Source organism: Grus americana, chromosome 2 (assembly GCF_028858705.1).
Source record: "Grus americana isolate bGruAme1 chromosome 2, bGruAme1.mat, whole genome shotgun sequence".
Taxonomy (NCBI): domain Eukaryota; kingdom Metazoa; phylum Chordata; class Aves; order Gruiformes; family Gruidae; genus Grus; species Grus americana.
In genome coordinates this window covers 84103228-84124777 of record NC_072853.1, presented here as the reverse complement: position 1 = coordinate 84124777, position 21550 = coordinate 84103228, and the positions used below count along the sequence as shown (strand labels likewise).

The 21550-nt window shown below is 37.5% G+C and overlaps 1 protein-coding gene across 5 annotated transcripts in view; it reads left to right on the top strand.

Annotated features, from left to right (window-relative positions):
• The window catches only part of CDH18 (cadherin 18), a 581148-nt gene that overhangs the window by 378685 nt on the left and 180913 nt on the right, over window positions 1-21550 (top strand). For all 5 annotated transcript variants that reach the window (XM_054817515.1, XM_054817514.1, XM_054817518.1 and 2 more), the window contains one exon: window positions 14760-15240. In XM_054817515.1, the coding sequence (XP_054673490.1) occupies window positions 15013-15240 (228 nt within the window). In that variant the 5' untranslated portion in view covers window positions 14760-15012. The remainder of the gene's footprint in view (window positions 1-14759; window positions 15241-21550) is intronic.

Genomic DNA, 21550 nt, shown 5'->3' with positions numbered 1-21550 from the left:
TTCCCTTCTGTTTCTGAAGATTAACTGGTGTTATGGCTTGAACATTAAATCTCAATTTATCTGCCTGTTTATCTGTTCCTGGGAAGTTGCTTGGACAAGAATAGAAGGTAAATTTTTAACAGGAATATAATAAAGTTGCATGTACAAAGTCTATGGCAATTCAATGTGATTAGTGTATTTAACACTTTTCGCTATTTAAACCTTAATACAAACTTGAAAATTGTCAGCTGTATAAAACCTGAATTTATCTTAAGACCATTAGTAAGGTTTTCATGATGTGTTTAACTTCAGTTCAAATTAAAAATCATATGCGCTCACATTTCTAGAATAATGAACTATTCAAGGAAGAACATAGAAGTGATTTATATCTAGCCAGAAATAATAGAGGAATAATGTAAAAATTACAAAAGACTACCTTGGTTGAAATGAAGGACAGGATCTCTTCCTCAGAAAGGAAGTTTAGGAAGAACAATAAAGAGTAATCTGAAATAAAAGTATGGAAATATGTCTTCCTGTTCTGAAAAGATGAGTGAGAATGAAGATGACTTTGTTTTAGTATTAGCACACAAATCATTTTTTAAAAATTACTTTTATACGTTCACATTCATGAAAGAATTTAATGAAACACTGTGTGTTAAAAGATACCAATACATGCATCAGGGCTGAGAGAGTTGGATCTTTTCTTTTGTTTTGGCGTCCTTTTGCAACAAACTAGTGGTTTGCATTCCTGAGAAAGAAAGTGGTGGTTTTTTACATGTGTAGCCATTGGAAAAAAACAGGTATCAGATAGTCGCCATCTTCTTCATGTCAGTATTAACTTCCACTGGTAGTTGGAGATAGTTATTTACCAAAGTACAATGTTATTTTCATATATTTTTTTTTACCTGTTTTTTCAAATACCATGCTATGTGACATAAACTTTCTCAAGACAGACAAACATTCCACTCATTCTTTGTACCTATTCCCCTCTTCTAAAGAAAGGAAAGGCAAAATGCATATACATCTACAATGCAGTTAAGCAAGCATGTAAGAGTATTTTTACTTTGTTAGAAAAAATGCAAGATTAAAGAAGTTCCCAGTTATAATGTGTTCATTTGTTGAACTGAAATTTATTAATCACGCCTATAAAGAGTTTTTAAGGATTGGTGGGTTTTTTTTTTTTCGTAACTTAGAGCAATGGAAATGGGAAAGTGAGTAAAAATGAATTTATCAGGGAACTTTTAGTTATAAATTGTAACAGACCAGTGCAACTGCTGAGAAATGGGAGCTTGTAAACATTTTGTTCACATAAGTACACACATACAAATGGAAAAAATATTTCTTTGATCTTCTTGTAGCTATAAGTTCTAGTGTTTAATTAGAAAAAATGAACTTTAGAACTACAGAAATATTAGTGGCAAAAAAATAAATTAGTTGCCTTTTCTTTAAATCACTGCTTTCCTGTTGATTTCAGTGAATTTGCAGAATTTTTTACTTACAGATTATTTGGTCCTGGATTATGCTTGGTATAAATTTCTGAAAAATATAGAATGGATTTACTAAATGAATAAAGGAGGAGTGATCACAGGCAGGAGTACTTCAACATATCTAAGCAGATGTTAAAGATGTTTTGCTATTATAATAGGAGAAAGCATAATTCTGATAAGATATATTAATTAGAAGACTGTGATGTACTTCTAACACAGCCATGCATAACCATTTAAATGCACTCTCCTAAGAAATCATGTAAAATACTGCAGTCATTTCCATGTCTTTTCAAAACTCACTTTGAGGTCTTTTTCATTTAATTCTTCTGTTTAAGTTTCACCTGAATTTAGTACATCATTCCTTTTTGAATTTGCAATACAGCAAGCTAGAAAACTTACGAAAATGTTTTCTTTGGGTATTTTGGAAATTTTCATTATCTGTAGTGACTGCACTGATGGAAGATACAGAAGTTGCTTTTCATATAGTACAAATCATTGCATTTTCATGTTGATGTCCCATGATAGAAAACCTAGTTATCTGGATTTGAGGAATCTTCCAACACAAGAAAGATCTTCAAAAGTAACGTATCAAGAAAAAAATCCATTCCACTAGTCTAGCTTGCCCCTGGGGCAAAAACTACAAGTAAATGCTTGATGCTTATGTTCATTTCTACTACAAAGTGACAATAAAAATACTTATTGCCACAAACAAAGCTGTGATTTCTTTTAAAGTAAAAGGACATTTAAAATCCAACATGCAGAATTGCATTTACTTTGTTCAGACAGCCTTCTGTAAGAGATGTGGTATTTTTCTAATTATTAGCGATTTCTTTCTTACCAAGACAACAAAAGTAGGTGTCTCAGATATTTCTGTATTTGCAACATTAATTATCCATAGAAAACTCCAACACCAGATTACACTAATTTTCTTTTTTATTTGTTTGTTATTTATAGGCAGACACTTCCTCTTTACGTACCCATGAACACATGAACATTTATCTGTATCCCCTTCATTCATCCATCTGGGCAAAGCTGCCTTTCCAAGTTATTTGATTGTTTCATATATCAATTCTGACTTGTGAATGCTTTGCAAAATGAGTTGCTAAGTTATATTGTTTGCATTTAACAGATAACATATTTTACTATAGATATCTATGAGGAACCTGTGACATTCCATTTGAAGAATTATGAATAAAACTCAGTCTAAAATGGAACCAAATACATTTATTGATGGAAGTGATAAATTGAGACGGTTTAATACTGGATGAGCTGGAAGAGTGAGAAAAAAGACAGGAAGATAAGATTATTATTTTTTTTTTTAAAAAGAATTATGCTCAGTATGTACATTTCAAGAGAGTAGAGAAAGCTAAACATAACAAAAGGATGAGTGCAGCCAAAGACAAATCTAGTTGGTACTGTGTAGAAGAAAAAGATTTTTAGGGAAATGGTAAGAAAACCACACACTAGCAGCGATGCTGTGTGGTTGACAGTGCTTATAGTATGTTTGGCAGAAGTAATGTCACAGGAGAAATCAAAGACTTAAGGAGATCTCAGGTCAAATGTGATGTGAAAAGGCATGTTTTTAAATACAAACTTCAAATGTAGACTCAACATATATGGATGTCTCCTTTTCTCTTTACTTATGATACGTATTTCTATAGCTGCATAAGTGAAATCCTGGAACTGCCAGCGACCGCTGAACAGAGCTCTTATTCACCTTTGTGTCATTTAAATTTATTCCTTCTCTTCCGTGTTGGATTCCTGGGTGATAGTTTTGCTTCTGAAGAGGATTTTCTTTTATTGGCGTTTTTGTGACTTCCATGATTCCTTTTCTTATTTGAACTGAAGTGTATAGATCCAAGAAACAACCTGATTCGGCAGTTGCAGGAGTTGATTCACTTTGTACACCTGTGAAATAACGACTAGGGATTAACTGAACGGGTACCACTTCATTATAGACTTCATGAAATATATTTGTAATAAAAAATAATCTGGGCTTGTGGATACTATAACAGAATCTATGGAGAGCTAAAATGAAGAGAAGGCCCCTGGTGTGTGTTATAGGAGACCTGAGAGGGAAGAGTTGTTAGGTGGTACCCTCCACGGGTTCCTCCATCATTCCAAGGAGAAGAGCTGCCAGGCCTCCCTCAGCAGCTCCAGGGAAGACGTGCCCTGTCCCTCTGACTGCAGAAGCAAGTCAGGCATTAATACACCACAATACCCATGGTTATTGCCCAGCTCCAAATGGCAGTGGTCAGGCACTGGGCTGCTCTACAGAGATCTCCAGATAACATTGATCAAATGATTTGCTGCCCTTGATATCCACACCCACCCCCATTTCCTATTTCAGATTCTTCCATTTTACCGTCTTCTTGTCCCCTCCCAAATAAACAACTTGCTCATAATTACCTTTTCCATATTTGTCCTAGGTTTTATGCAAGTGCACCCAAACTTGGTATTTCTGGTAGCGTTTCCTAGCTAATCTCAACTTTAAAAAGTATTACTGAGATAGTTACCTAGGCAGCGCGGACCCTGCAAGACTGGACTCTCCAAAAGAGCCCCCATATTCTTCTGGAATGGTCTGTGAAGTTCAGCCGCTTCTCACGTAGGTCTCTGTGAAATCCAGCCATTCCTCGTGGCTCTGTTACTTGTTACATTGTTTTCTGTTGCATCCAGCACGTTTTGCTGTCATATCGGGTGTTTTCTGACCTCCTGTTCAGTGAGCTTAACCCCAGGCCAGTGCACGTGTCCTCTTTCCCACAAACCTCTCTGCAGCCGAACGGTCGCGTCCAGCCTAGGACCTGACCCCGCTTTGAGCAGGGCCTTGGACTAGGTGATGCCCAAAGGTCCTTTCCCAACCTGTTTTGTAGGACTCTGTGACATTACGCGCGTGGTGTCGGGATGTTGTAAAATAGGTAGATAAAGTCTTCACGCCACTTTCACTGAAGCCAGGTGCAATTTGCTTTGGTTTAACGTAGCGCTCAGAACAAATGCAAACTCGAAATAGAACTCAGGTTACTGTTTCTTCTTTGCTAAGAACAAGAAAAAGATCTTCACATTTTTTATTATTTTGCCAGTAACTGACCCAAAGAGATGGTCTTACCTGTCAAAAGTTGGGCACTATTTGACCTCTTAATGCTGATTTCTCAAAAACTGAAGTCCATAAAAGGCATTCTGAACACTGAAATATTTTTTCATAAATTCCCCTTTTTGTATATTGCTGTAATTAAGGATTTTTTCATATTTTTATTGTGAGCTTTTGCTTCTAGAATGTTTATAACTCAAAATCATGCTAATACAGATTTAAAAAATTAAAAGATATGCAAGATGCATACTACTGATGAAAGTAGTTGATGCTGAGTGCCACTGAACTTCAAGTAAAAGCTCACCTTTGCTGAACTTGGAATTTTGCAATTCGCCTAGTGGAATTGGAGGTCTGTCATTTCAATCCAGTATACAGAAAATGAGCTAAGTCAATCATAATCGTGATGGACAGTTATAAATAAAAGTCCAGCATGGTTACTATTTGAGGGAAAAAATCCCTAAGTTTCATTCATTAAGCAAAGAACCAATTGGGAAATTTCAGTCAGGAAGTTATTTAACTACAGTGTTTCAATTTGTGAAAAGCAAGACTTTATAGAAGGGATGTATCAATGGAAAAAAAAAGGCTCAAAGTTATTTACTTATGCCATTTAAATGTTTTAAAATTAAAATTACATTTGCTTTGAAATCTACCTGATTTTAAATGTTAAAACATTCTATTTAAGCAACATATTTTGTTTTTATTGAAGTGGCTTGTCTATCTTGTCTGGGTTTTATTTTCCTTCATTATTTCAGTAATATTGCTACATTAAAAATGGAACAAAAGATCTGTTTTTCTTCCTGTCGTGTGAATTAAATTAAAAAGTAGATTATCTCAGAAGCAATGGTGACAATTTATGTTTTGATTCCAAAGGAAGAGAAAAATTGGCCAGTAAAAATGTATTGTAGTTATTTTCTATGTTGAAATATATCACATTTTAGGTATACTTTCTCACTGCTCTTGAAACACTAGAAAATGAATGTTTTCAAATTTCAAGCATATACAGTAAGATTTGTTTAAAAGGATTGATCATTTAATATTTTTGTCTAAAACATGGAGATTTAAGTTTATGCAAAAAATAACATCACCCTTCTAACCTAAGAAACTTATGTAAGTTGTATATTATATATTGCCAAAATTTCTGTAACAATAATATAATGAATAATATACATGATTTTAAGGAGTTTCAAGAACTGGTAGCAAACTATGGGAGGTAAATGTCTTTAACTCTTTCTTAAGCATATAATGTCTACATTGGACCTCCCTTCTTTTTCTTTGTGTTTTAGTAGTCATTGGGATGCAACCATACTACTCAGGGGAGCTCTTGCTATTCGTTTTTGTGAAACAATTTGTTAGGACAAACAGTACCTGTGGATTATACGCAGGTGAGGTGTTGGAAGTTCTTCCTATTTAAACTGGGTAATTGCTCATCAGAGTCTCGTGTATTTGCTTTGTTCCCTGATTGGGTGACCTGACCTTTATAAGTGGGAGGAATGACTCAAGAAATCACTGAAATCTTTATTCTGCTGGCAAGTTCCTCTGGAAGAGAAACAACACAGAAGAAAAGCCTCTGCTGCTTTGGGGATGTAAAAGGACCTTTGTGCCATCTTGCATGTCCGTATCATCCTTGACTAGCTACATGGACTCCAGATGTAAATGTAGACTGGTCTCTGGTTGAGGAAAAGAGAAAGACGTGAGTCAGATTCATGAATCGTCTCTGCGTTTCACAGTTGTTCCTTACACAGCAGGTAGTGGCTAGCATGACTGTGTGTGCAATTATAGTTATAGAAATGGTGGCTGGATTTTATCTGACTAATTGTGTTGTTATTGTGTCCTGGTTCTGACAGTCACTCTCTGTGCAAATTGCATGGGTATAGCTGCAAAAAAAATATTTCTTCAGTTGTTGATTGTGGCAGAGCACTTCTGTTGTCCTGAAGTTGCTATGTGCCTGCTTATCATATACAAAATAGTTTTTATGCCAACTAAGGACAGGCATTGAATCCCTTAATCTTGTTTTAGTGTCATATTTTCACTAGCTGTTCGTCGTAGCATTAATTGCCTATCTACATGCAGCGTTGTTTGCAAATTAAGTATTTTTTCCATTTTGTTTGGAAACTTCGCAGATCTCTCTTTGTTGAAGGAAGATTACATGTTTCTTTACTCATTTGCACTCTCTTTCATAAAATGTATTTGCTGAACAGGGTAGCAAATCCATTAGTTTGTAGTGTTTAATACTTTCCTGTACCCATTCATGAATATAAGAATGCCTTCTAATAACCCTCTTCAACATATTTTCTAAAATCAATGTGTCTTTTCAATCATTTCTACAGTTAACCACTCACTGGAGCCCTTTATTGCTAAAGGCAGGATAGCAGATCACAGCTCATCTTGCACATCATCTAACCAAAGCATCAATTAGATACACTTTTTAAAATCCTGTTATGACAATAAGGCTTGAATTCCGTAGTGGTTCTAACATATTTCCAGCATAACAGTGCAGGTGAGGATCTTATGTGACCTGCCTGTTTGTATTCTGGCTATGAAAACCTCTTTTCTGATGAGAATTTCAAGGGCTGATAGGGTTTTGTTATGGGGCATTGGTGGTTTGTATGTTAAAATCAATTTTCTTTTGTATATATAAAGGACTAGACACACCCCAATTTTTAAAAATTTTGTTGTTGTTTAAAAACAAACCATTCCTGTTTGAAAAGCATTTTTTAAAAGTGGTTAAAGAGGTTATCTTTATTTTTGTATCATGTTGGGTGTCAGTGTGCCTAGAACCCTTTATTTATTTGGGCAATGTGGCATCAATCTCCTTTGCCATATAATGTGCTGGATTGGTTGCCTAGCTGTAACATGGCTAATTTTTACTCTTTGTGAGTGGTGGCTCAGTTGATGCTACCCATTAAGAAATCCATCGAAGCTTGTGTTTAGTGATTAGCTACACATAGGACCAAAAGAGAGTACCTTGATCAGTAGTCCATATTACTTTTTATAAATTCCTTGAACTCTTATTAAAGCTGCTATTTTAAGACCTTGGTACAGGACAGTCTTGACTGTCTTGTTTATTAAAATAAGGAATGATGAAGCAGGTGCCATCCCAGTAACTGTTCAGGAGTTTCTTTTGCCACAAGCAACATTAAAACCTTTTGAATGTTTCTTGTGACTATTTATCTCCTAAGGCTGTTTCAGCTTTTCGCGCTCTCCGTTCATCCTCATGGTGCTGTTAGGTAGGGTTCCCGCGGGGTTTTGTCCTCTGGGGAAGCCCATCTAGATATAACACGTGACTAATCTGCTTTAACCTAGGTGTTAGCTAGTTCTGCCCAGGGCTGCTTGCACTACTTCAGCATTTCTGTTCTCTTTTAATTGCAGGTGCTGCTAGGCTTTCCTTCCAACTTTCCTCATAAAAAAATATGAATTCAGGTTCACATACCTGCTTCGGTAAGGAGTGTGGGGCCTCTTCTATAAATAGTCTCAATTCTTTTATTCATACCATGTCTATTCTGTTTTATGACCCAGCTAGTTTAAATGATGGAACCTATTCTAGCCAGCAAGGTACCTTTTTAAGGCCTGTTAAGCTAGCAGGGAGTCTGAATTTTGAATTGCTTTAATATTGGAGGTAAAAGCCGAGGAAAAATGGAAATTAACTTTTATCTAGAGCTTGAATCAAACTATGCTGGCTAATTGTTAGGGCTGCAGGCAGAATTTTAAGGGAAAGTTTTGAAATTTTTTTATTCCATCTTGACAAAATAGTCAGAACTAAAAAAGAAAACTAGAAGTGTCAGTGTGTTAATGTTGGATGAAAAATCATTTCTGGCCTTCTTCCTTTTTCAGTCTCAAGATATTATTGGCATAATATGTTTACAAAGGAAAACGTCAGACTAATCTGTTGTGCTAAAAATAGAGTCCATACTTGTGCTGTGTTGAAGATTTAGGTAAAAACTGTCTAAAATCAAACCTATAATGCAAATAAGAACAAAACCACAAACTGTTTCAGATAAGTGTTTGAAATCCAAATTAGTTTAAAACTAATTGTTAACCCAAAGGGATGGCAAAACTGTATTTTTTGTGATCTTCACACAACAATAGTAGTTTATTGGTTTCTATGACTTTGAAGCTACTGAAATTTTGCAGAGTTGAGTCAATAAAACAAGAAATGCTAATTAATAAAAATCTAGCAATAAACCTCATGAAGTATATCAGTGAAGGTAAAAGGAATATGTGGAGCTCTGAGCTAGTAGGAGGTATGGAGCCTCATAAGCAGGGATTGTTTGACGTATGTCTGTCAGTATACTGTTGAAAAATTCATCACACATTACTATCTGAAATAATTTTATGAATTTAAAATGATTTAATGCTAGCTCTGTAGTTAAACACTACTGTTACCTTTAAAAAAATCAAGTGGGGAGAGTAATTTATTAGTTCTTGGGCAATGACTAATTTTGGATATCTAATTACAACATTAGGACATGTAAAACCCATATCTGTGCTGTCAAATTGCCTTTCTGTTATGTAGTATAATAAGTTACTTTCCGGAGGACCAGCTAGCTTGCTTTCCCAAGTGAAAGACTTGTGTCTGGAGTTTTGTTTTCGCTGTTTTAGAATGCCCAAAAATGTGTGATTTTTCCTTTCCTTAATAATATCCCAGGATACTACTGCTGCTGTTTTTTGTTTCTTCCTGGCCTTTTGGTATGACTGTCCCCTTTGAGGGGTAGGAGGTAAAGGGGGAGAAGAAGCAAAAAAGGAGGGCATTTCTTTTCCTTTTCTTGATTTTTATTTGGGCAGTGTGAGCAAGAGTGGTGTATTCATCTAAGTAATTGATTTTACGTAATGTGTTCTTCTGATTGTAAATTGAACCTAAGAATATCACAGCTTTTCACACTTATTCCATAACAACATGTAATCATTAAGCCTATGTAGTTGTCCTTATACTGTTATATTACTTTATATTGTATATATATTTTCTTTTCTGAATCAAATGTGTCATCAGTTGACTTGATTTGTGAGTTGTACGTGGAAGTTAGAAGAAGAGATTTTGGGGCATGGAAGGTAAAAAGCATAAGGAAATAAATAGTGTTTGTGCTTCCTTTGGCAATTTGAGCATACCAATTCATAGATACATATACTTTGTGTGGAATTTTGTTTTATGATTTTTGTTCTCAATTAATGTTTTCTTTATGTCAACTGTTTTTCTCTTGAGCTATCTTCACTGGATTTCTTACATTTCACAGAAATTGTACTGCTGGGTTTTTTTACACAGGTCTGAGAGAAAAATCATCTCTGATAGCTTCACATATTAGCTTTCACAGCTTCAGCTGTTTCCACTTGGACTTTCCAATTTGCTGCTCTATCTTGATATTTTTTCAGTGTCTTTGTTATATCTTATTCTAATTTTTCTTCTGTTGCTTATCTTTTTATAATGTGTGAGTTCTTGTCAGTTTTGGATCCCTTTTTATTTTCTCACTTCCCCATCCCCCCCACCCTCCACACACCCCTTTCTCCCCACAACAGAATTTCTGTTGCCTTATATGAAAAACAATATTTATTTTCATGGAGGCTTTCTTTTGTGGTTATTTATATTAATTTTGTAAAAGGGAGTTTATGTGAAATAATTTACTAGGTGAAATAACAGTCAGTTCTAGATTAGCATAGACACTTTTTGGGTTTTGGTGATTAGAAGAGGTCTGTGTAAGTGTGTAACTGTGGGTAAGTGTGAACGAGAGGTACAAGAAATAAGACCCCTTGACACTGTACAGCCATCAGCTGGGTTTCTTGGCTTAAAGATGTGAGGAGGGAGATATCCAATGCTCTTTTCTTGCTGTTTGTTTAGGAAGCTGATTGAGTTCCAGGATGATAAAGATTAGCTTTCAGAATAGCTTACCAATTTAGCAATAATTTGGGAATTCAATATCTCATGCAGTTATCTTACAAATTAAAGAACATTTCCTTATGCTATTGAAGTAAAAAAGTAGTCCAGTTTCCCATATCTGGAAGATCTGTCACTGTAGAAATATAGTGTCAAAACATTTGTAGTTATTGAAGTTACTATTAAACTATTTTAAGAACATTTTATTTAATCACTTTTTTCCTAGTTTTTAGTCTCATACACACAGCTACAACAAAGGGGCAAGATGATATGTAATACAGTTTTTAAATGCTTTCCAAAACAGTTTTGACACTAATTCTGTCAGATTGACTAGCATGTGCAGAAGGCACTGTTTGTTAGAAAGCACTGATGAGTATATATTGTGTCTGTATCACATAGGCTGAGAAAAACTTGGTGCCTTATTTTTTCCTGTAAAGTCCCATAGCTCAGTTCTACCAGCCTTGGGAAAAGAGAATAGAGATCAACTATAGATGAACCATTTCCTTTCATCTACCTGGAAATTTCACTTTTTTCTGCCAATTGTCAGAGGTCCACGGAAGTACTGTATATTCTCTTAGTGATCTATAAAACTCTTCTTAGAAGGATAAAACAAAAAATAACATCCAATTTTTCTTTCTGATACTAGCCCATTATTCTCTCTTTAGTCTCCCAGTCAATACACCGTTATTTCTGCAGTGCTGAAGGATATAACATTGGCAATAGACTGAGCACAGGCAATGCAGGAAGAAGGAAATATTTTCCTGCCTGATTATTTATATCTAAATAATGATGTTGATTTGAAGCTAGTCAGATTTTGATAATGGAAGAATTTGTTCTGACAGGAAGGAAGCCTAGAGGGCAGAGTGCAGAGGGAGAAGTCAGAAAGTATATGAGAAATGCAATTTATTACAAGTTGCATAACTAATTGTCACTCCATCACCGTGGGACTGAAAAGGGTCCCCACGGGATGTGGCAAAACGTGTGTAGAGCTGTGCTGAATGTGCATCTGCAAAACTGAATCATCCAGCTGAATTCAAATCTGTGGTCAATTTGATTATGGGAGACAGGGGACACTGAGATTCAGGACCAGTCTCTGCTGCTAAGGATGCGTCTGTTCATGACGGTGAAGCATACACATTTTGCATCACTGTGCTCGTACTGGTTTCCTGGGAATTCATTATAGTGACTTGCTGCCACACTAAGCAGTAACTACTCTGCTGTAATGATTTCCGGCAATGCTGGTGGAACTTTCCCACCTCATCTTATTTAATTATTTATTTTAATTTTAACTCACTCTGACAATCTCTTGAGATACACAACTCATTTTCATGAGGGCTCCCAGGAGACAGCAATAGCACAAGTCTACTCTGCAGTTGCGTACATCATTATAACAAAAACCATAAAGCAGGACACTTAATCTGAAGCTGCAGACAAGAGCACTGAGCAGTCAGCATCTCCATATGTCAGCTTAAGGCAACAATTTAAGGGATTTCAGAAAGTTCAGTCCTTTTGTTTTAGGCACTCACAGTTCAAGTTTGTCTACTCTTTGCTTTAGTGTCTCTTCTGTGTTAAACATTCAAGGCCTTTCCATCTGTACTTCCCCCTGTAGACAAACTTTGCTGTCTTTATGGCAGAGTTGAGGTTTCTTTTGGGGGGTGGGGCAGGTTTTTAATGAATGTTTATGCTAGACCTTTAATAGGAGGGTGCTGAGTAAGTAAGAATGAGAATCTTTGTGCTGAGCATTAATTAGGCTTTGGTTTTAAAAGATGTTTACCAGAGCAAAAACACTTCAAAGAATCCTTCCTCTTTTAATTGTTGAATTTGTCGTAGTGGAAGCGGTTGTCCAGACTTCACACACTATTCAGGAACAGTTGAGGCCTGAACTTCTAAGCGTGATTATAACAGGGAGTAGATGCTGTTGCAATATTATTATTATTATTTTATAAAATATTTCTTCAGAATAAAGAATTTTAAAACTTTAATTTGGGGGGCAGATGTTTAACAGTTAGTCTCTGAATTCAGTTAAACAAACACAATGGTTTTGGCAAAATGTAAATTTAATGCCTCCTAGTTAATGTTAAGAAGAACAGATATTTTTGAGATGAAGAAGCCCTTCGTAGTTTGCCACTTTTTTTTCTTATTTGTTCCAATAACACAGTTTAGAGGCTCCATCTTGGTTTTGGTTTGGTTTGGTTTTTCCTGTGGATGACTTCTGAGAGGGGGGGAGAAACAAAAGTCTGTATAGTAAATCTTGATTTGTTGATTTCTTCTGCACTCATTTATATTTAGTCTTTTATAAGGCAAGGATTTTCACCACCACCATCTCCACAGTTTTTATAAAGGAAAGTTCAGTAGTAATGATTTCAAATACATTTTAAATGTGCCATTCTGAGAAATCTCAATGCACTTTATATACCATTTTTAACTTATTATGCACTGCTTATAGTCTTATGAACTGCTCCCAGGCATTTCCCAAGATGGAAACCAAGGGAAGAAAAATAATACTTGAATGGATAAAACTGCAGCCTTATCATTTTGTGAGGTACTGCTTAATTTTAATGTGCATCTGAAGTATACCAATGACTAATCCATTTAAATAGCTCATCTGTAAATACAGAAATCTTTAGAAGGAAATTGCATGCCTCAAGGTAAAAACTGATTTCTAGCAAGAATCAGGGAAAGATACAGAAAGGCAAGGAAACCAAGGAAGAAGAGTATATAGTTAGAAACAAATGTGAGACTCAGAATGTCTGTATTCTGTCCCTGGTATAACTTCGACGTCACACAAGATTTAGCTGCGAAAAATTCCTACTAAATCACATTTGTACTTAAAGAAAGTAATAATACATCACATTGTATGAATCTGTTCTGAGATGGGATGTGAGGCTTTTAAAAGACCGGTGGCTTGGTCTTTGTAGGGGTTGAGGGGAGTTTACATTGATATGGAAATAAGAAGCAAGGTAATACTAAATGTCTAAAAGTTTCTTTCCTCAGTGGAAAATACCATAGAGAGTTTCTTTTTGAACTCCTGCCCAGCCACAAGAGGCTGGAGTTCTTCCTTTACTTCAGCATAACCCACTGTCCTGAACTGAGGAATAGGAATGGAAAATATGTCCTTTCTGGGTATTTGTAGTGTACAGCAGTCTTGAAGTATTATTCCATTATTCTGATGAGAAACTGTACTTAGATGAATACAGAAGAAAGTATGGTTGGGCTTTCAGTATTATGGATTTGAAAGAAGCATAAGGGAAAAAATCTGCAGCCAGAAGACAGTTGATGAACTTCCTTCCACTGAACTATTTTTCCATCTGATTTCTAATTTCTTGTTTGGTTCTTTAGAGATTTTGAATTTGTTCTGTTAGGTTCCCATGAAACTTAGAAACAAAATTAGTTTCATTGTGTTTCTGTTTATATAACTTGTAATGGCTGTATGATATTCAAACGAAGCCAATATTGGAAGACAGTTCTAAATTTTGTAGTTTTGGTGGCATGTTTTGAGACTCCTGATTGACTGATCTTTGATATCTTCAGGTAACTGAACAAACAGTAACTATTTCTCTGAGGTTGAAGAGTTATTTTATTTCTTTCAAGGTACTTCGCTTTAAGCGCTATATCAGCTTCCATGCACATTTTCACATTTTACTATTGTAGTATAAAAGGTTACATTTTCCTTTTTGGAGTTGAGAAAATATTGTCACTGGGAACTTAGATGCTTTTATAAAAATAATACTGATCATCTGAACAACAGTTCCTGAACTTTCTGTCAGTATGGAATAATTTTGTGAGGTTCCAGTATGATATTGGTTGGAATTTATGTAAAGCACAGGGTGTAAAAGTGCACATTTTGACTGAAAGTTCCTGTCAATATGCTCTAATATTGACTCAGAATCCTCAAAGCCCATTTTGGAGGCTCTCTTTCAAAATCCATCATAGCCTTGGTATTTTTCACCATGCTGGATCTCTGTATGGTGTACAGAAGATCAAGAACTTATGTGAAATAAATTACCAATCACTATCTATCTAATGACACTATAGCAGTGATTTTATTTTACTGCCAGATCAGATCAGTGATTTGCAGGTAAAGGCCAAAGGAACTGTCCTGAATCATCCAGTTTTTAACAATGTGAATATTTTCATAGCTTGGAAGAGCCATGCTAATTCTTAAGGTATTTTAATAAAAACAATCTGAAAACGCCTTTATAGAAAGCATTAAAAAGAAATTTTAGTTACAATGAGAATCTTTGAGAGACCAGTTAGTACAGCTGTGAGTGTAATCTAAGGTCAGAAACCTGAAAATTGCTTGTTTTAGTGATAAGTAAGCGGCTTTCTTTTCTTTCCCTATTAGATAGAAAATGGTCGGCTGTGGAACTCTATTGTGAAGACCTCAGAAGAAATATCAATTTTTCCAGTCAGCTTTTCATAATGTAAATATAATTTGAGCTTTCCCAAATGGGCAGCTAAACCATGAACAAGCAGAAAAACTCATGTTGGACTGTACTTCTGAACCAGGCTTCACCTTCTGTCTCTGGAACTTATTAAAGGATTACAGCTGAAAAAGACAAGAGAAAGAAAACCTTGAACAGGAAGCTTATCCTACAATGAGAATTACAAGTACCTCTTGTATCTGCCCAGTCCTAGTTTGTCTCTGTTTTGTGCAGAGGTGTTACGGAGCTGCTCACCATGGCTCCATCAAGGTGACTAGAAATCAAACCAAACACGTAGAAGGCGAAACAGAAGTGCATCATCGTCCCAAGCGTGGATGGGTGTGGAATCAGTTCTTTGTTTTAGAAGAACACATGGGACCAGATCCTCAGTATGTAGGAAAGGTAAGGTCGTTGTTTTTTTGGGTTTGGGGGTTTTTTTGATTTTTTTTTTTCCCCTCCCCAGAAATGTGGCATTGATAGAGGAAAACCAGGTATCTCGTTAGATAGCACCTCCTTTTTTAAAGGAGGATGCCTCTTGGAATGCTACATACATGCACAGTGAACTTGTCAGTTGTCTATGTATACTATTTATGCTTATTATAAAGAAAAAATATAAATAAAAGTAAATAGGATGAAGATATTAAAATATGATAAAATAGCATTTCTTCTGAGCACAGCTAACACCGAATGAGTGTAGCTGATCCTCTTACATCAGATTCTAGAACCCCAAATGCATGGGGCTTAAATATGTCACTGCTAAAGACTTTTCCAGACTATTTTGGAATACAATTCAGTTCTACTTCAGGGAATATTATAAATACAGTCTAGGCTCCGTAGGGTATTCATTTCACTCTGAGGGTAGGGTAGAAAAAGACTCCTCCAAGGGGAAATCCTCTGTGACTTTCTTCATAAAAAGAGGCAGGAGGTGTATTACTTGTTGTTCTCACAGGCTTCTGAGGAACTGTAACAAGCCCTGCATTTATGTTTTGCCATATATAGTAAGCTTTGGGCATAAAGTTCATGCTGATGCAGTTGTAGGCTGGCCAGCTGAAGTCTGGTTTATCATGTGTAATGGTGTCTGTATAGCTTGGGTTTTAAATTTGCATTAAAATAACACAAAACTGTATATATAACTTAATTGGAAGACATATGACAGATGGAGCTTTTCTCCTCCTGAATACTGTCTTTCAGCATTATGATAGAATTCTTTATTATGTAATCTAGATGAATCTTAATTTCCTTAATGAAAATGGAGAAAGATTTTGAATATAACGGGTGAAGAAAGATGGTTAATAAGGATGAGGGCGTGGAAAAGGAAGTATTTCATTTTAGTTTGCCTTCAGGTTGAGAATCCTGAAAATTATATCTTAAAGTATGAAAAATACCCAAGGAAACCAGTAGCTTCTGAAATCACAGATGTCTGGAAGCTAGGGCTTTCAAATTTGAACAGCATCATCTGAAATAAAAATAGCAAGTGGAGCATCTGTATTTAAGATACTGTTAATAGAAAGACAAAAAAAAATATATTTAGTTATGCCAACCTTAGTAAAATACCAAGTATTTCAGCATACTGAAAAATGTTGAGATTTGTGCAGAAAATGCAAACTGGGGAAGGACCTTTCTAAATGGAGATTGTGGGGTGCATTGGAAAAGAAGCTTTTAAAACAGGTAAGGGGATGAGGAGATATACTTCCAGACCCAGAGATATGCTTCCAGACCCAGCTTAGACTGATTAACATTTTCATGAATGATTTTGGAATAGAAGAAACGTTTTACAAACGCGTTGCTAATGCAAAGCTATGCAGGAGAATCAAAACATTGTCTGGAAAGAGCTAGATAGCATGAGTAAGATTTGGATATGGAGATACAGAGTAAACCTCAGGACCACAATGTGATAAGAAAGCTCTTACAGAACAATATAATGAATTTCTGTTATACACTCCTGGTTGGTCAGGTGTAAGTGACAAAGGAAGAGGAAGATCTGGTCATCAGATCACTTATTGACTCTACTGTTACACCTTAAAGAAGGTAAATATGATACTAAGCTGCAAAAGCTGAGATAATCAAAACAGAAATAAAGTGGAATTGAAAACATTGTGAAAAATAATGTTAGCCTGTTTACTGCTCTGATTACTTTGGGGCAAGAAAAATGAATTTACATATGAAGCTATACAGAGAAAATCAAATACTATGGTTGGAGTGATGGTGGAGAATAAAATATCTTTGTTTAATTACTCCCACAAATAATAGTATGTCCTGTTTCTTGGCTGGCATAGCTAATTTTCACAAGAAGCTGAGAGGAGACACAGCCAGGATAGCTGACAAAAACTGGCCAAAGGGATATTCCATACCAAATGATGTCATGCTTGGTATATAAGGGGTGGAGCTGGCTGGGGAGGAGGGATCGCAACCTGGGGATGTGCTGGACATCGGGTTTGGGGCAGTGAGCAAATTGCATTATGTATCACGTGCTTTGTATATTCTTTTATTAGTATTGATGTTATTTTCCGCTCCCTTTGCTGTCATATTAAACTGTCATTATCCCAACCCATGAGTTTTACCTTTTCTTCTGATTCTCCTCCCCATCCCACTGGAGGGGAGGAAGGGGAGAGCGAGCGGCCGTGTGGTGCTGAGCTGCCAGCTAGTGCTAAACCACAACAGTCCTTTTTGGCATCCAACGTGGGGCTCAAAGGGTTGAGAGAATGACAGATCTGACCAGAGTGTGTTAAACTGAATTTGTTATATGCATGTATTGTATTAGTTAAATAGTTATTGATCACAATGGTGTTTTGTTTGTTCACATACCTGTGGTATGTAAACCTTTACTTGTTGTATATATTCCCTGCAGCGCTGTTTGTCACCTCTGGGAGAGGGATCAGGATTCTCATGTTGCTGTACTGTGTAATATTAACTTATGGTAACATCAATGGTCATGAGGTTAAGCTGGTATTTGTATGTGGCGTTGCTGTCATGCCTGTACCTCAGACAACACCTCTCAGAAATTATCAGTAATCACACCCAATCTATGGGGAATACAGAGGGGGATACTTTGTCCCACTCTTTTACCTCCTGCTGTTCCTTCAGGCTGCTTACAATAGCTTTTGAGAGTTTTGAATATCCTTGGGATGTTCAAGCCAGCACGTTCCTATTGCTATGTCTCCTGAATGTGTTTTAAGTCCTGTTTGGGGTTACAAAAAATTGTTGTAAGAATTCCAGCCAGAGATCTTCCTCGAGGCTGGATAGTCATGGGTGGCATGGCATGTGGGAGAATATGGGCAGGTATCTAGAGACCTTCTCACCCCCAATGGTTTGGAACTTCACTCCCAAACAACTACAGGACCCTGATGAAGTGATAGAATATTTGAAAGGAAAATGCTGTGGCCATTCCAAAGAGGCACAACTTATCCCACTGTGCTGGGCCCTGGCCAGTATCTACCAAACACTGCTTGATAGTACGCAGCACCATCAGGGGGAACAGAGAGGCACTGCAGCTACCCCAACCCCAGTGACAGGCACTGTGGCTACTCAAACCCAAGTGACAGGTAGCGCAGCTGAACCAAAAAAACAACCCATGATGGTATCAGTTGCCCCTATACAGAAGAAGAAATACACAAAAAAAATCAGTTAGCTTAGTAAGGGATGGCGATGAACCTGGACCATCATGGTCTAGTGGAGGGTGTCCCTGCCCATGGCAGGGGGGTTGGAACTAGATGATCTTTGAGGTCCCTTCCAACCCAAACCATTCTATGATTCTATGATACACACCACACACCTGTGTGCACCCTGTGGTTTTTCCGGCATAATCACGGAGAAGACATGAGGAAGTGGGATGGAAAACTTACCTTGACCCTACAGGCATGAGTACTTGAGTTCCAAAGGAAGAAAAAAAAATCATAAATGGGGATTCTTCTAGGAAAAATGCTGCTCCAGTTTCCAGCGGGCAAGCCCCAGACCAAGTGGAAGGCCTGATCATAGTTATGATCTTCTTGTAGGGACTTCTAAGTCATTTTTGCAGGAAGTGAGTAGGGAATATGATGAGCAGGATTAGAGGGGCCCTGCCTCCAGCCAGGTAGAGGAAAGGGACAACCGGGTTTATTGGACTGTGTGGATCCAATGGCCTGGCACATCAGATCCACAAGAGTATAAGGCTCTAGTGAACACTGGTGCGCAGTGTACCCTAACGCCATCAAGCTATAAAGGGGCTATAAAGGGGTATTTCCGGTGTGACAGGGATTGATTACAGCAATGAAAGCAACTGGCAGCGCAGTGGCCAACCCATCTGGGCTGCCCCATTGTGGACGGATATTGCTGCTGGCTAGAGAAGCTGGTTGTAAAAGTACATCGTGTAGATGCCCACATACCTAAGAATCGGGCCACCAAGGAACATCAAAACAATCAGCAGGTGAATCAGGCTGTTCAGATTGAAGCGGCTCAGGTGGATTTGGACTGGCAACATAAGGGTGCATTATTTACAGCTTGCTAGGCCCACGACACCTCAGGCCATCAAGGAAGAGATGCAACATACAGATGCGCTCGTGATCAAGGGGTGGATTTGAGCATGGATGCTATCTCACAGGTTATCCATGAATGTGAAACATGCGCTGCAATCAAGCAAGACAAGTGGTTAAAGCCTCTCTGGAAGGGAGGACAATGGCTGAAATATCAATATGGGGAGGCCTGGCAGATTGATTACATCACACTCCCACAAACATGCCAAGGCAAGTGCTATGTACCTATAATGATGAAAGTGACCACCGGATGACTGAAAACATCCTGTGCCCCATACCACCACCCGGGACACTATCCTGGGCCTTGAAAAGCAGGTTTTCTGGTGACGTGGCATCCCAGAAAGAATTGCCACACAACACGACTCATTTCTGGAACAACCTCATAGACACCTGGGCCAAAGAACATGGCACTGAGTGGGTGTATCACATCCCCTGTCATGCACCAGCCTCCAGGAAAATTGAATGATACAATGGACTGCTAAAAACTACACTGAGAGCAATGGGTGGTGGGACATTCAAACATTGGGATACACATTTAGCAAAAGCCACCTGGTTAGTTAACACTAGGGGATCTGCTAATTGAGCTGGCCCTGCCCAATCAAAACTTCCATGTACTGCAAGGACCTGGGTGCACTTGGTGGGTGATACAGAAGGAAGAAGCAGTCCGATGTGTACCTCAAGGGGATCTGATTTTGGGTGAGAATAGCCAATAAATTAAACTGTATGATGTTAAATGCTAAATAAGTCTGCCAGTGTATGTCATCACTACTACAATTGCTATGTGCCATATCAATAGTAGTACAGTAAGAATCACTAAAATTAATGAAGGACAAAATTCGAAGAAACTGTCAAAATGCAGCAATGATGGAACAAACTTCAGCGACTTCCTTGAAATCAACATCTTCAACCCGCAGACTGTGAGCATGGACCACACCAGATACACCAGCTGTGAGCTCTGGATGCATCGTGCAACAATCCAGCAGCACACAGCATTGCTCCTGCCCTGAAAGACTGTTATGACAGACGGAGCCCAAAGCCATGGACTAAATGAACTCAATGGGCTTTTTAGAGGGATGGCCTGTAGACTAAGGGAATGATATCTGTGTATATATATCTCAAATACAGGGAAAGTGGTGGTGATTAATTGGGAAGTGTAGGATCTGGGCATGATGCAGATAGTATAAAATAAGGAGTGAATAATGTCCTGGTTTTTGGCTGAAACAGAGTTAATTTTCACCAGAAGCTGAGAGGGGACACAGCCAGGATAGCTGACCCAAAGTAGCCAAAGGGCTACTTCATACCATATGATGTCATACTTAGTATATAAGGGAGGAGCTGGCCAGGGTCAAGGGATCGCTACTTGGGGACGAACTGGGCATCGGCTTTGAGGCAGTAAGCAAATTGCATTGTGTATCACCTGTTTTTTTATGTTCTTTATAAGTATTGTTGTTATTTTCCTGTTCTTTTGCTGTCCTATTAAACTTTCCTTATCCCAACCCATGAGTTTTACCTTTTTCTTCTGATTCTCCTCCACATCCCACTGGGGCGGAAAGAGTGAGCGAGCGGCCGTGTGGTGCTTAGGTGCCGGCTGGGGCTAAACCGTGATATATGTAGTGGAGAGCATGTGTTATTCTATAAATACAATTCAGAAGAAACCACAAGGGAGAGAGAAGAGCTATTTAAGCTGATTCAGCTTTTACTTGAAAAAAAAAGAGGTTTTGCTGGCCATGAGTTAATCTAGAATGGAAATAAGAAAATAATTGAAATTCTGAAAGAGTCCACTAACAAGAAAAGTGGAACTAAGAATCTGAAGGGGTTTCAAAGTAAAGCGAGCTTGTCTGTATGAAAGCGTTTATAGACATGATTGCATGCAAGAACAGAGGTGCCTGGATTCAGTGAGCTAAAGGATGGTCCCTTTCATTTTTATGTTCCTACAATAGCATTATATATTTTCTTTTATCTTCTGAGCACTCTATTAATGCTACATTTATGGAGGTCAATGAATACGATTTGTTTTAATCCTTCTTGGTCAGAATGTGACTACGTGCCTTGTCTGAGGACATTTCTTCCTCTGTACTTACCAGTTTTTCTCCCCTTTTCCTCAAAGAATTCCCTGTGGTGTTCGTCATTTGCTACTCTGAGTACTTCACAATATTAGTAAGCTTATGTATGCAGAAGCTTTGTGGGACTTAGAAGCATCTGTA